Source organism: Euphorbia lathyris, chromosome 2 (assembly GCF_963576675.1).
Source record: "Euphorbia lathyris chromosome 2, ddEupLath1.1, whole genome shotgun sequence".
Classification (NCBI taxonomy): domain Eukaryota; kingdom Viridiplantae; phylum Streptophyta; class Magnoliopsida; order Malpighiales; family Euphorbiaceae; genus Euphorbia; species Euphorbia lathyris.
Window position 1 is genome coordinate 59,776,611 of NC_088911.1, and position 12,198 is coordinate 59,788,808.

General features: G+C 36.3%; 1 protein-coding gene across 3 annotated transcripts; it reads right to left on the reverse strand.

Moving 5' to 3' along the window:
• Nucleotides 1-279: 279 nt before the first annotated feature.
• LOC136218377 (zinc finger protein CONSTANS-LIKE 13) lies at nt 280-10,619 on the reverse strand. 3 transcript variants are annotated; one of them, XM_066005212.1, is made up of 5 exons: nt 9,848-10,618; nt 8,556-8,768; nt 1,903-2,186; nt 1,218-1,315; nt 280-680 (listed from the first exon to the last, which is right to left on the reverse strand). In XM_066005212.1, exons 1-4 carry the CDS (start codon nt 10,412-10,414, stop codon nt 1,225-1,227), a joined length of 1,155 nt encoding a protein of 384 aa, XP_065861284.1. In that variant the 5' UTR covers nt 10,415-10,618; the 3' UTR covers nt 280-680; nt 1,218-1,224. The 3 variants fall into 3 exon arrangements, with proteins under 3 accessions (XP_065861284.1, XP_065861285.1, XP_065861283.1); XM_066005213.1 differs by lacking the exon at nt 280-680 and adding an exon at nt 766-1,091 and having other exon boundaries at nt 9,848-10,619; XM_066005211.1 differs by lacking the exon at nt 280-680 and adding an exon at nt 766-1,095.
• Nucleotides 10,620-12,198: the final 1,579 nt, after the last annotated feature.

Consider the following 12,198-nt stretch of genomic DNA (forward strand, 5'->3'; position numbering starts at 1 on the left):
TCTAAATGTGATAAAAAAAAAATCCTATTAATTTAGATATTTTTAGATTTCAGCTTAATAAATTGCTAGTGAATATATGGGAAAAAAAAATCTCAAACAATTTTTGTATATAAATACACGTCTTCAGTAAAAAAAAAAATTTCTACCTACAGTGGAGGCCCCCGATGTATGAATCCTGGCTCCGCCACTGATTGCAATGTATTAATTTTTGAAAATCACACGTGAAAAAACAAGTTTAAACCTATATTTATGGACTTAGGTTACATAAAAATATAAATATTTAAACTACCAAGTATTAAAGAAATATAAGTTTTACATTATAAATGAAAAGTTTAAACTTGTTAAACTTATAGACATCCATAAATTCATTTATTTATAACAAACAAACAAAAAAAAAAAGTTTTTGAACAGCCAATTATTATGTATAGATTAATTTGTTAAGGCTGATTCTTGGAACAAAATTGAGACTTTCGTATGGATGCAACTGGAGCATTAGAAACAATTAATTGAAGTGCATTAGCAGTAATAAATTATATGTCAGATGATGTTTTAACAGCACAGGGTTATTTATTGGTCTTCTTCTCTGCCAATGGGCACCTGCAGCTATAGGAGCTTTTGGCCATTGCTTGTCAAACTCGTCGGTGTGGCCTCTTCTCAGTCTCCACAGAAAATCAAATCACCTACAAATATTTTCATCATCACCTAATTATTTTTTATTTTTTATTTTTTACAGTTTTTAGTATGGAGTATTAACAGCATCAAGAGTAAAAGAGTGAGCAAATTTGACATTTCTTACTTACTATACACAATGATTTTAAAAATTTCTTCTGGAAAAAGAACGTTCTAGGTACCAATTTTCTACATATCTGGAAGCTAAAAGCTATGCGTCTGACTTGAGTTTCAAAACTATAGCAACACAAAATTATGAAACATTATCAGACATACTTTGAATAGTATGTACTTTGTAACCAAGCTATCAACTAACTTGGGGTCATGCCTAAATGGCAGAATCTCAGCCATCCATTCTACCAAACTGTCCTGCAGTTCTTGTGCTGTTTCCTATGGTAATGCACACTTGAAACTTATTATATCTGCCTTTTCAACACACCAAAATACAGTCTATATTAGGCATCAAACATCACAACCTTTTTTTTATGTATCATAAAAATAACTTATCCTATTGAGTTTATATAAATATATATAAAATGATTGCTTACTGTAGTTTCAGCGATCCATCTTAGCAAATCGTCCCTTAATTCTCGTTCTACTTTCTGCCCGAACTTTTCGTGACACGTATCTAATGTGCTTATCATACCTGTTGTTTTAGCAAAAGAATATTAGTTCAGAATCAGAAAATTATAACCACAGGTGGTCAAAACCTGAGATTATATTTCATGCCGATAATCTAGTTTGCAGATAAAGTGGGCAGTCTGCTTGCCATCCTGCATCAATGCTTCATGTTTGAGGTCTTATACATTATTGTTTCATCTTCTTCAGCAAAAATTAATTTAACATCTAAATACTAAACAGTCAAACCGATCAATCAGGATCTCTTATAAATTAAAGGTACTAATTGTGGCATAAACTAATCAAAGAAACCAGCCATTTAGACTCTGATAGATTATTGCAATATCTTCAATTTAAGTATATTTTGGGCAAAATAACTCAACAGAATTCTATCAGAATCTTCAATTCTCAGCACAGGCTCACTTGAATCCTCTAAAATGGTCTTTTATCATTTCGGTTATAATTCTAACCTACATTCAGATGTGCTTGATTAAATTATACAAGAAAACAGCACAAGTGAAGAGTAACCAAAATTAAATATTGGAAATGTCAAGTCTGAGCAGTTAATTAACAGAAACACAGGTTCAACCAATATGAGTAAAATATTAGTTTTACCTCCTAGATTTCTTCTTCTCCTTATAGCGTGATATTGCAGAGTCCCTCTCTTGACTGTTTATGTCATGCAAACCAACTTTTGGGTAAAGAGGCAAGGCTGCAGTAGGAACAAGATACTGTGCCTCCAGTTCTTGACTGCCATTGGCATGACTTAAACTATCAATATTGGATAGCTTGTCAGGAACAATAGGACTCCCATCCAAATCCTTTCTTGTTAATGTAGAAGCATGACATGCTTGATTTCCAGCCTCGCCTGGATCATTCAGCCAGTGAAATATATTGTCCTGCACAAAGAGGAAATGGATTAACACCACTATATTCCATTTAAAGTGAAAAAGCCAAGCATATTGAGGAGCTCACTGCGTACTGATTGGGCTAGTCTATCAAGTATACAACTGAAATTCTCAAGCCGGTGTCATTAGTGAGCTAACTCCTAGTATTTCAAACTTCAGAGGAACCACGAAGCTTGGTGCAGAAGAGATTATCCCGAATAAACTTTCAACATGTTTCAGGATTCTTACAGAGTCCTACTGAATATCTAATTACTAGCTGTAATTATGTTAACTGGTACAATTAGTATTAATTAGGATTTCTATCTCTTCCTTAAATAGGACTCTTTATATGCATATATAAATTGTATATCTCATTGAATAGATACAGATTATTATTTTCCCATTGAGTTTGATTACATGTTATCAGAACCTCGTATTTGGCTTTGCAAATTTCTTCTCTGAGTAGCGTCTGTTGGCGAACAGTGGTCCAGGTTGAAATTTTCAACACCCCTGTTCATCTCACCACCCCTGCTAATCAACTCTCCTGCCGTCGATCTAAAGCGCTGCCTGAACTTCAGGCACGCGGCCCACTCGCCGGCGCGTGTGACCGCGTGGCTGCTCCGATCGATGAGGTTTTTTCTCCGACGGTCTCGTCTCCCTATTCCCGGCCCCTCTGTCCAGTTGGTTTTCTGTTTTTTGGTGATTCAGGTTACTTCCCCTTCTCTGATTCCTGCTTGTGGTTGGTTGGATCTCTGCTTCTGTTTTTCTGCTCTCTGACTTGGCATTTTCTCAATTGAGGTTGGCCTATTCTGTCTTCTTTGCTTTATTAGTGTAGAACAGTAGTGTGCATTTACTGTTATTGTTGAATCTGTTGTGGTGAATTCTTCATTGAATTGATCATGTCTGACCAAAAGGATAAGAAAACTGTGACTGAAATAACAGTGGGTAACACTAGAATTACCGATAGGAAATTGACCGGTGTTAAAGGTTATACTCAATGAAAATGTACTATTACTAGACACGTTAATAGTGTTGATTTGGAAGATCATTTGACTAGTAATCCTCCACCTAGAGATGACGAGGGAAATAGAAAGAAGTGGATGATGACAGATTACAAACTTTTTAATTTGATTCAGAATACCTTAGATTCCACCATTGATGATATTGTGACTCATTGTGCCACTGTCAAAGAGATGTGGGAATATCTAGAGTCTATGTAAAGACTCGACTCATATTCATAATTTGTTGTCATCATACTATCATCCTGAGAGAAAGGATCGCACCTTCTTCCAGTATTACAATAATTGTAAACATATGTGAGGAGAAACGAATTAGATTTTCCATTACAGCTGATGTTAAACGTATGCAAGATGAGTATGATCGTGTATTTGTTCTTGGCTTTCTGGAAGGATTTGGTCCTGAGTTTGAAATAGCACGCACTCAGATATTGACCAATGGGACACTTCCGTCTTTCTCTAATCTCTATAGTCGCCTTCTTGTAGCGTGTAAGGATGGTGAAAAGACTTTTGATGTGGTGTTTCAACAGACAAAGACTCTGGTGAGCAATGTGAATCATGGGGTTAAGGGTGGTTCTCAGAATTCCGTAGATCTCATAATCCTCGGGTATGCCATTACTGCGGAGGAGAAAGACACATTAAGAAGAATTGTTGGAAGCTACACGGTCGGCCTCAGCAAAGTAACCCTATAAAATTTTCTAACATTGCTACTGGTGATGGTATCATACTGTCTCCTCACTCTGTTAGTCAACTCACCAAAACCCTTTAACTGTTATGTTATTTCCCACATGTTCCCTTTTTCAAGATCTTGGGATGAAACAGAATATTGGTAGAGGGAAACTGGTGAATGGCCTGCACGAGCTCCTTATGTTACAACTTCATTGTGAGTTTGGTTAACTGTCTCTTCCTATCTTGCAGAAAATGTGCCTGAGTCTTCTGGGGGAATATACTTTGGAGTGTGAAGTGTGTCAATTCGCTAAACATCATCGAGTACCATATTCCCCTCGAATAAATAAACATGTTGAGTCTTTTTTTGATTCAGTTCATAGTGATATGTGGGGTCCATGTGCTATTGTTTTCTAAACTTAGTTATCGGTATTTTGTGACTATTGTGGATGATTTTGTTTGAAAAATATGGCTTTATCCGTTGAAGTACCGCTCAGATTTATTTATTGTTTTCTGGCTTTTCATACTAAGATTAAAATTCTATTTAGTAAAGATATTTGCATTTTGCAGAGTAACAATGCTAAAGAATACTTATCCTGCACTTTTCAGTCTTATCTTTTACAGCATGGTATTATTCATCAAACATCGTGCGTTGTTACACCTCAACAAAATGGTGTGGCAGAATGGAAGAATTGCCATTTACTTGAAGTTACCCGTGCCGTAATATTTCAAATGCAAGTCCCTAAAGTGTTTTGGACTGATGTGTTTCCACTGCGTGTTACCTCATCAATTGTATGTCTTCCAATATTCTTCAGGATCAGATTCCTTACTCTATTCTCTTTCCTTTTCAATCTTGGTTTTCTTTTGCTCCTCGTATTTTTTTAGTATACTTGTTTTGTTCAAGATATTCGTCCTCAAGTCTCCAAGCTTGATCGAAAATCTCTAAAGTGTGTTTGTGGGATATCTCAGTGTCAGAAAGGGTACCGTTGTTACTCTCCATCTTTGGGATGCTATCTTGTTCCTATAGATGTCACGTTCTTTGAAAATACTTCTTTCTTCCGTCCATCTCCACCTTCGCCAACTTTACCTCCTGGTAACACTAATGATGATTTTCGGATATATACTCTAAGTGAACAGGTTGTCCCTCAGCCTATTATTCGTCAAGTTTATTTCGGCGTGTGTAGCCTACGGTTGAGGCACCTGCTACAGATCCAGACACCAATATTCCCTCATTTGTTTCATCTCCAGATCCTCCACCTTCATCTGATCCCAATCCTGACCTTCTAATTGCCCTTCGAAAAGGTACACAGTCTTCCACTTACCCCGTTTCCTCCTTTGTTCTTATAATGCCCTATCACCCTCCTCCAAGTGTTTTGTAGCCTCTTTAGATTTCATTGTTGTTTTGTCATTCATTTCAGAAGCTATGATTCACCCTGGTTGGCTAGAAGCAATGAAAGAAGAATTGAAGGCACTAGAACAGAATCACACTTGAGATCTTATTCCTCTGCCGGCACAGAAGAAGCGAATTGGTTGCAGATAGGTATTTGTTGTTAAGATGAATCCCAATGGCAGTGTTGCTCGGCTCAAGGCTTGCTTGGTTGCCAAAGGCTATGCTCAGACTTATGGTATTGATTATTTCGATACTTTCTCTCCAGTTGCCAAACTTACTTCTCTCCGTCTGTTCATTTCCTTGGCTTCCATTTAAGTTGGACACTTCATCTACACGATGTTAAAAATTCATTCTTGAATGGTGACCTGCGCGAAGAGGTTTATATAGAGCAACCACCTGGGTTTGTTGCTTAGAGGGAGTCTGGGAAGGTGTGCAAATTAAGAAAGTCTCTCTATGGTTTAAAGCAATCTCCTCGTGCTTGGTTTGGAAAATTTAGCGGTGCGATATGGATTTCGGCTTACGCCGAAGTGCATATGATCCTTCAGTTTTCTACTTCAGTTCCAATTCTGGATGCATTCTGCTGGTTGTGTATGTTGATGACATCGTAATTATGGGAAACGATGTTGCTCAGATTAAGAAGTTGAAGGAGTTCCTTGGTACTTGCTTTTTCCAAACGAATGATCTTGGTCCTTTGAAATATGTCTAGGGAATAGAGGTATTCCACAACAGGAAAGGGATTTGCTTAACTCAAAGAAAATATTGTTTAGATGTGTTCAAAGATGCAGGTCTAATTGACGCAAAGACTTGTAATGCTCCAATGGTACTAAATATGAAGGTGAAGTCAGATGATGGTGACTCAAGGAACCTGAGAAATATAGAAGAATAGTTGGCAAGTTGAATTATCTCACAATCACTCGTCCAAACATTTCATTTCCAATGAGTGTGCAAGTCAATTCATGTCCTCACCTAGAACAACACAGTGGGATGATGTCATTCATATCTTGAGGTATCTGAAGGGAGCTCTTGGACGAGACTTATTATATCAAAATCATGGACATCATGTTGCAGAAGGCTTCACCGATGCAGACTATATTGGGGATCTTTCAGACTGACATTCTATTACTAGATACTGTTTGTTTGTTGGGGGAGATCTTGTTTCTTGGAAAAGTAAGCAGAGTGTAGTTTCCAGATCCAGTGCATTGCAGAATCTGAATATCGAGCTATGGTGCAGACTACATGTGAACTTGTGTCGTTACCTCGTCTACTTGGTGAAATTGGGTTTGTTCAGATAAAACCAATGGAGTTGCATTGTGATAATGAAGTTGACTGTCATTTTACTCGAGAAAAGTTGGAAGATGGTACAATCACAACTCCACGTGTCAGAACCAGAAATCCATTAACAGATGTGTTCACGAATGCCTACCAAGAATTCAGATCAATTATATTTATACCTGTAACAGACCATGTAATACACTAGAATACATGGGATACCATATAGATTAAGAGTCTACATGAATATATTAAACTTAAGATGAATACACATATTTATACAAGGTTTTCCCTACAATAAAGAAAACATAGTGGCCCTACTAGCAGCCCTATAGCTGTCACAGAAGCCTAAGCATGATCTAGTTGCAGCCTAAGCATGTTATACATTTATTACATTGACTTATTCTGTAACACTCCCCCTCAAGCTGAAGCATGGATTTTAATCATGCTCAGCTTGCTACAAATACAGATAATATAGTCTTAAAGACAGTGCACTCAAAATACTTTAGAATATAAAAATATAATCTGGAAAACGCGGCCTAGAAGAACAAATCGGACAGGACAGACGACAGCAGAAGAACATCAAGCTTTGTTCTGAAACAGAGAAGCAAAACTCAGTTGTAGCCACATGCAAGAGGCTGCCAGCAACATCAGTGCACAAAAGGAGATTCACCGGAAACCTGACCGAACAGACACAGTGGAAACAGAGAGGCGACATCGGTGGAAGAACTGAAACTTGGAACCTTAGGTCCAAACAGTCTCTGCTCACAAGGCAGACAACAATGCTGAAAGAAACAACCCAGAAATTCTGCTCATAAAGCCGAAAACAAATTCTGGAATCTCAATCCAGAAACCCAAAACAAGCTTCTGATCCCATATAAGGAGGAATTTTCTTACAGCGACGACGACACAGGGTGGCCGGAATGTGAGGAAACACCGATCGGAAGCGGAGAGGATGAACCAGAGGGGTGGTGAGATAAAATGACGTCCCAACAGTGAGTATTCAAGAGACCCAAGCTCTTGACAGAAATGGAACCCTGGGAAATACTACCCAGAAAATATTGAACCTGGGAAATACTACCCAGAAAATATTAAACCCTTGCAGAAACACAACTCTGGAAATACTACCCAGAAAAAAGAATTCAGAAACCTTAGACCTTAGGCTCTGATACCATGTAACAGACCATGTAATACACTAGAATACATGGGATACCATATAGATTAAGAGTCTACATGAATATATTAAACTTAAGATGAATACACATATTTATACAAGGTTTTCCCTACAATAAAGAAAACATAGTGGTCCTACTAGCAGCCCTATAGCTGTCACAGAAGCCTAAGCATGATCTAGTTGCAGCCTAAGCATGTTATACATTTATTACATTGACTTATTCTGTAACAATACCAACTGAGAATGATCAATATTTCTGGTCCAGCTTGAGGTGGAGCGTCACAGAGTCCTATTGAATATCTAATTACTAGCTGTAATTAGGTGTAATTAACATAACTGTTACAATTAGTATTAATTAGGATTTTGATCTCTTCTTTAAATAGCACTCTTTATGTGTCTATATAAGTTGTATATCTCAATGAATAGATACAGATTATTATTTTCCCAACATACTCAACTATTATGTAAATAGAAAACTCTGAAGAAGTACTCAGGCAAAAGTGACCTAGCAATTTATGAATGAAACAATGAAAGTTGGAGGCTTTTTCAATCCGTGTTTTCTTGAGATAGTTCTACGACCTTTCAACTTTCAAGTAAGACATGAAAATTCATTTTGTGGTCCATCTAAAGAGTAGATATGTGGTCCAAACACTCTGCTTTACAAATATCTATATCTTACTACCAAAGTTGCATTACATCACAACACATCAATTCATCAAACATGCATAACAGCAGAGGCTTTGCATGACATACATTTCAAGACAGAAGTTACTTCCATAACTTTGTCACACATGTTATTCTTTATACGATCTAAAAAACATGGAAGTTCAATTTTGTGAAAACATAAACAGGGATTGAAGCCTTACCTCATAAGTAGGCAAAGAAATTGGGGCTAGGTCGCTGTCATAACCAGTGTAGATATCACGTGGCCTCATGTTTTGTTCAGCAGCTGATGGCCGAAACATATTAACTGGTTCCTTGTCTAGAGTTTCAAAATTTGAGTCAGGTTCCGACCTAGCTAGTTTGCGGAGCTGATGAAGAACTTCTTCCTCGTGTTGGCCACAAATAGCATTGCGATTCTGTCAAAATCAAATAGTTTTTGTCTACTTGATGAAGTCAATTATCACCTAAGAATGCCAACTTTGCTCAACATAAGAAAAACACTGAGAAAATCAGTTGTTTTTTTTTTTTTTTTTTTGAATAACTGAGAAAATCCATTGATGAGAAGCTCTGATAAAAATTCGAAACCAAAGAGGTCAATGAAAGAGGATGAGAAAAAAGTGAAGTGGCTAATTAATATAACATTATGTATTTGAGTAAAAGCTTTATCCTTGAATGCTGATTTCAAGCCAGCAAGTATAGAATCATTCAAATTATCATTAGAACATCCTACTACAAGAAGCATGAACACCTCTAATACTTGTGGCAATAACATGATATCAAACATGTTTTATAGTTCCTATATTAAACATGTTTTTGACAAGTATGCACATAGTTAAATTTCGCTTTCGTCAGTATTGAAGTTTTTTTCTTTTTAAAAACAAAAGAGAATACTTCAATACTGCATACCATCAATCAGAAAATGCCTTACAAAGGAAGAAGCTATATACATAATTATGATCCCCATTTCAGAGAAGAACTAACTACCTTCTGCAGAGCATCAACAACTTAATTCACAGACCTCTTAATATGACAGAAAAAAAAATACCCTAAATATATTTTGCTAAGGAAATACAATCATTAATAATGAACCATAAATAGAGCGCCATCATACCCCTCAGAATTCAAAGCCTGCTCTACATTCCTAGAATCTAACTCCACAATGTTAGCCTATCATAAAACTACTAATATTTGCACCAAACAACACTCATCTTTTTTTTTTCATGATTTCCATTTCATTGTAATTGCAAGCTAACCAAATAGGCTCAATTGTTTCCAATAAAATAAGTATCATCACATCTGATAATCTATGTTACGAGCTGTAATCCTAAGATCCAAATACAACTATCGAACTTTTATAATTGGGAAACACCAATTGTTGGAGTCAATGAAATTGTTAATGTTAGTAACAAGCAGAAATGACACCCAAAATTATAAATTACTCATTATACCTCGAAAAACCAACAAAAAAATGCAGGAAAAAGAAAAAGAAAGTTACCTTGGGCAGAGGAGGCACACCTAACGCCTGATAATTTTCGGGCGTATCAGTGGAAACAATCAAATCATCAAAACTTGAAATAGTAGGAGTCTGCCAAAGCAACAAATCCAAACAGCCATCAGTAAAAGAAGAATCATCAAGAGCAGAGTGGGCGAAGGCATTAGGGTCTTCAGTGAAAAAGAGAGATTTCTTGTCGCCGAGATCTTCAAACCCTAAAATAGTAAGAAGGTCAGTCGCAGAAGGGCAGGCAGTAAAACCGTCAATTGGCCTCCGATTATGAACAGGATTAGACAAGGAAAAATTGTGAGTTTCCCAATCACAATTCTGGCAGAAAACAGAGTGGTGAGTTTGGCAGAAGATAGAAGCAGGGGAAGAATGACATCCATCACAGAGTAAAGAACGAGTGTGCTTGGAGAAGAGCTGGTTAGTAGAATGAACGTCCCGGTCACAGGAAATACAGAGCCTGGCGGAGTCAGCTCGGCAGTAGAGGAGAGCTACGCTTTGGTTACAGTAATCACAGAGTCGCTGAGGCTTCATGGTTTGCCGGAGCGTCGAAGAATCAGTCATGATTTGTTTAATAATAATCCTTTAGCTGTAGAATAGAGCTTAAACAGGGGTTAATAGCCTTAAAATGGCGCTATTAAGTTTTCTATTAATGGATAATGAAAGAGTAAAGAGAGAGAAACTGGATAATAATAGCACGAAAAGTTGAGAAAAAAATCTTTTATCTTTTCTTTTCTTGCTTCCCAAGAAGTATCTCCGTGAAAAAGCATTTATTTAATTTTCCCCTCTTTTATTTCCCGTCGACCTTTCTACATACTCTGCATTTATAACGCCATATATTTTATATTTTAAAATTAGTATTTAGAATTTATTTTTAAAGTTATTTTTTTTTGTAGGATATAAAATTTTAACTCAAAATTAATTGAAAACCACACCAAATAATATTTGATACTTTTTAAAAAAACAAAATAACCATAGCGAACACCATATATATAATTTGATTAATTATATAATATAATATAAATATTTTATTAAGTGTGTTGGTTGAATTGCTATCTAAAATTGATACCAGGATCTTGAGAGAGGTTGACTCTATATAAAATCTCAGCCTCTCCTTCAAGGAATATCTTACAAGAGCTTTAATTGTTCTCCTATGAAATGAAGCTAAATAAACGACATTGAAGGTTATGGGACAAAATATGTTTTTCATTTAGTCCTTTTCTAAAATTCAATACAATAATTGTTGTCTAATAAATTATTCCTCCTCATTTTTAATATATTGTTAGATCTTTTCACAAAATTCAATAAAATACTCCATCTGTTTTAAAATATACTATCTTTTTAGAATGATGAATAACATTAACTAAAACATTTTATTATCCTTATATTAATTGTATTCTTTAGTAATAAATTTTTATTTATTTTCAAAGTTGGAAATATTCACGTATGGGTCAAATATAAAGTTTGCCCGTGAATAAAACATGTCATATCCATTAAAAGGGAATGATGTGATGAGGGCATCAACGTGAAGCAAGTGAAAGAATTCTTGATACAGGGCTCACACGGCGTATGAGACCAGCAACACATCGTGTCAGCATGTGCATCAGCCATGATAGAAATGTTGAGCATAATGATTATGGACATGATAAAAAATATTGGGTTTGTTGGGAGAAATCACTTGGCGAGAATAAGTATACCTTTAGATACGGTTTTTAGGATAGTTTTGAGTAGTTTTCATTCAATAAGCGAGCATTTCTCACACTTTTATGCATGTGCGCGTGATTATTAGTTTTAGTATATTTTTTATTTACTTTTGTAGTTTCTAACCGTTTTCTGATTGTTTTCAGGCAAAATATTGCCAAAATAGCACACACATAAACTATCACTTATTATTTCTGCTAATTGATCCACCAAAGGTCACACCAAATGGAGTTTTTACTCAAATCTAACGACTGGTGGGTCAATTTAGCCTTTGGACTAACGTCGTTCGGAGTTTATGTGCGTGTGCAGGTTAAAATGGGATCAATTTCGGACAAAAATCGTGTCTCGGGGACCCCCGACAGTCGCTCGGTGAATTGGGCGTGTCCAGCCCGCCGAACTGGCCTGTCACACCCAACCCTAGACGGCATCAGGTATGAAGGGAAGACAAGATAACGAATATATAAGTCTAGAAGGCGAGCCGATTTTCTATCAATAAAAAAATAATTTGGACTACCTAAAGTTTTATTTATTATTTGGCTTGGACTGGATAATTTTATCAAGCTTCCCATGTATCTCGAAAGTATTTTAATCTTTAATTCGGGAATCAAAACCATGTAAGTAGTTTTCTTAATTTATTCAGAGCTGAT

Bases quoted from the DNA above. Each gene is read 5' to 3' on its own strand.
- LOC136218377 (XM_066005212.1), bottom strand. From the start codon at position 10,414: ATGACTGATTCTTCGACGCTCCGGCAAACCATGAAGCCTCAGCGACTC. The intron at 2,187-8,555 runs GTAAGGCTTCAA...CTCTTTGTGCAG, and splicing joins TTTCTTTGCCTACTTATGAG to GACAATATATTTCACTGGCT. The intron at 1,316-1,902 runs GTAAAACTAATA...CTAAAACAACAG, and splicing joins GAGAAGAAGAAATCTAGGAG to GTATGATAAGCACATTAGAT.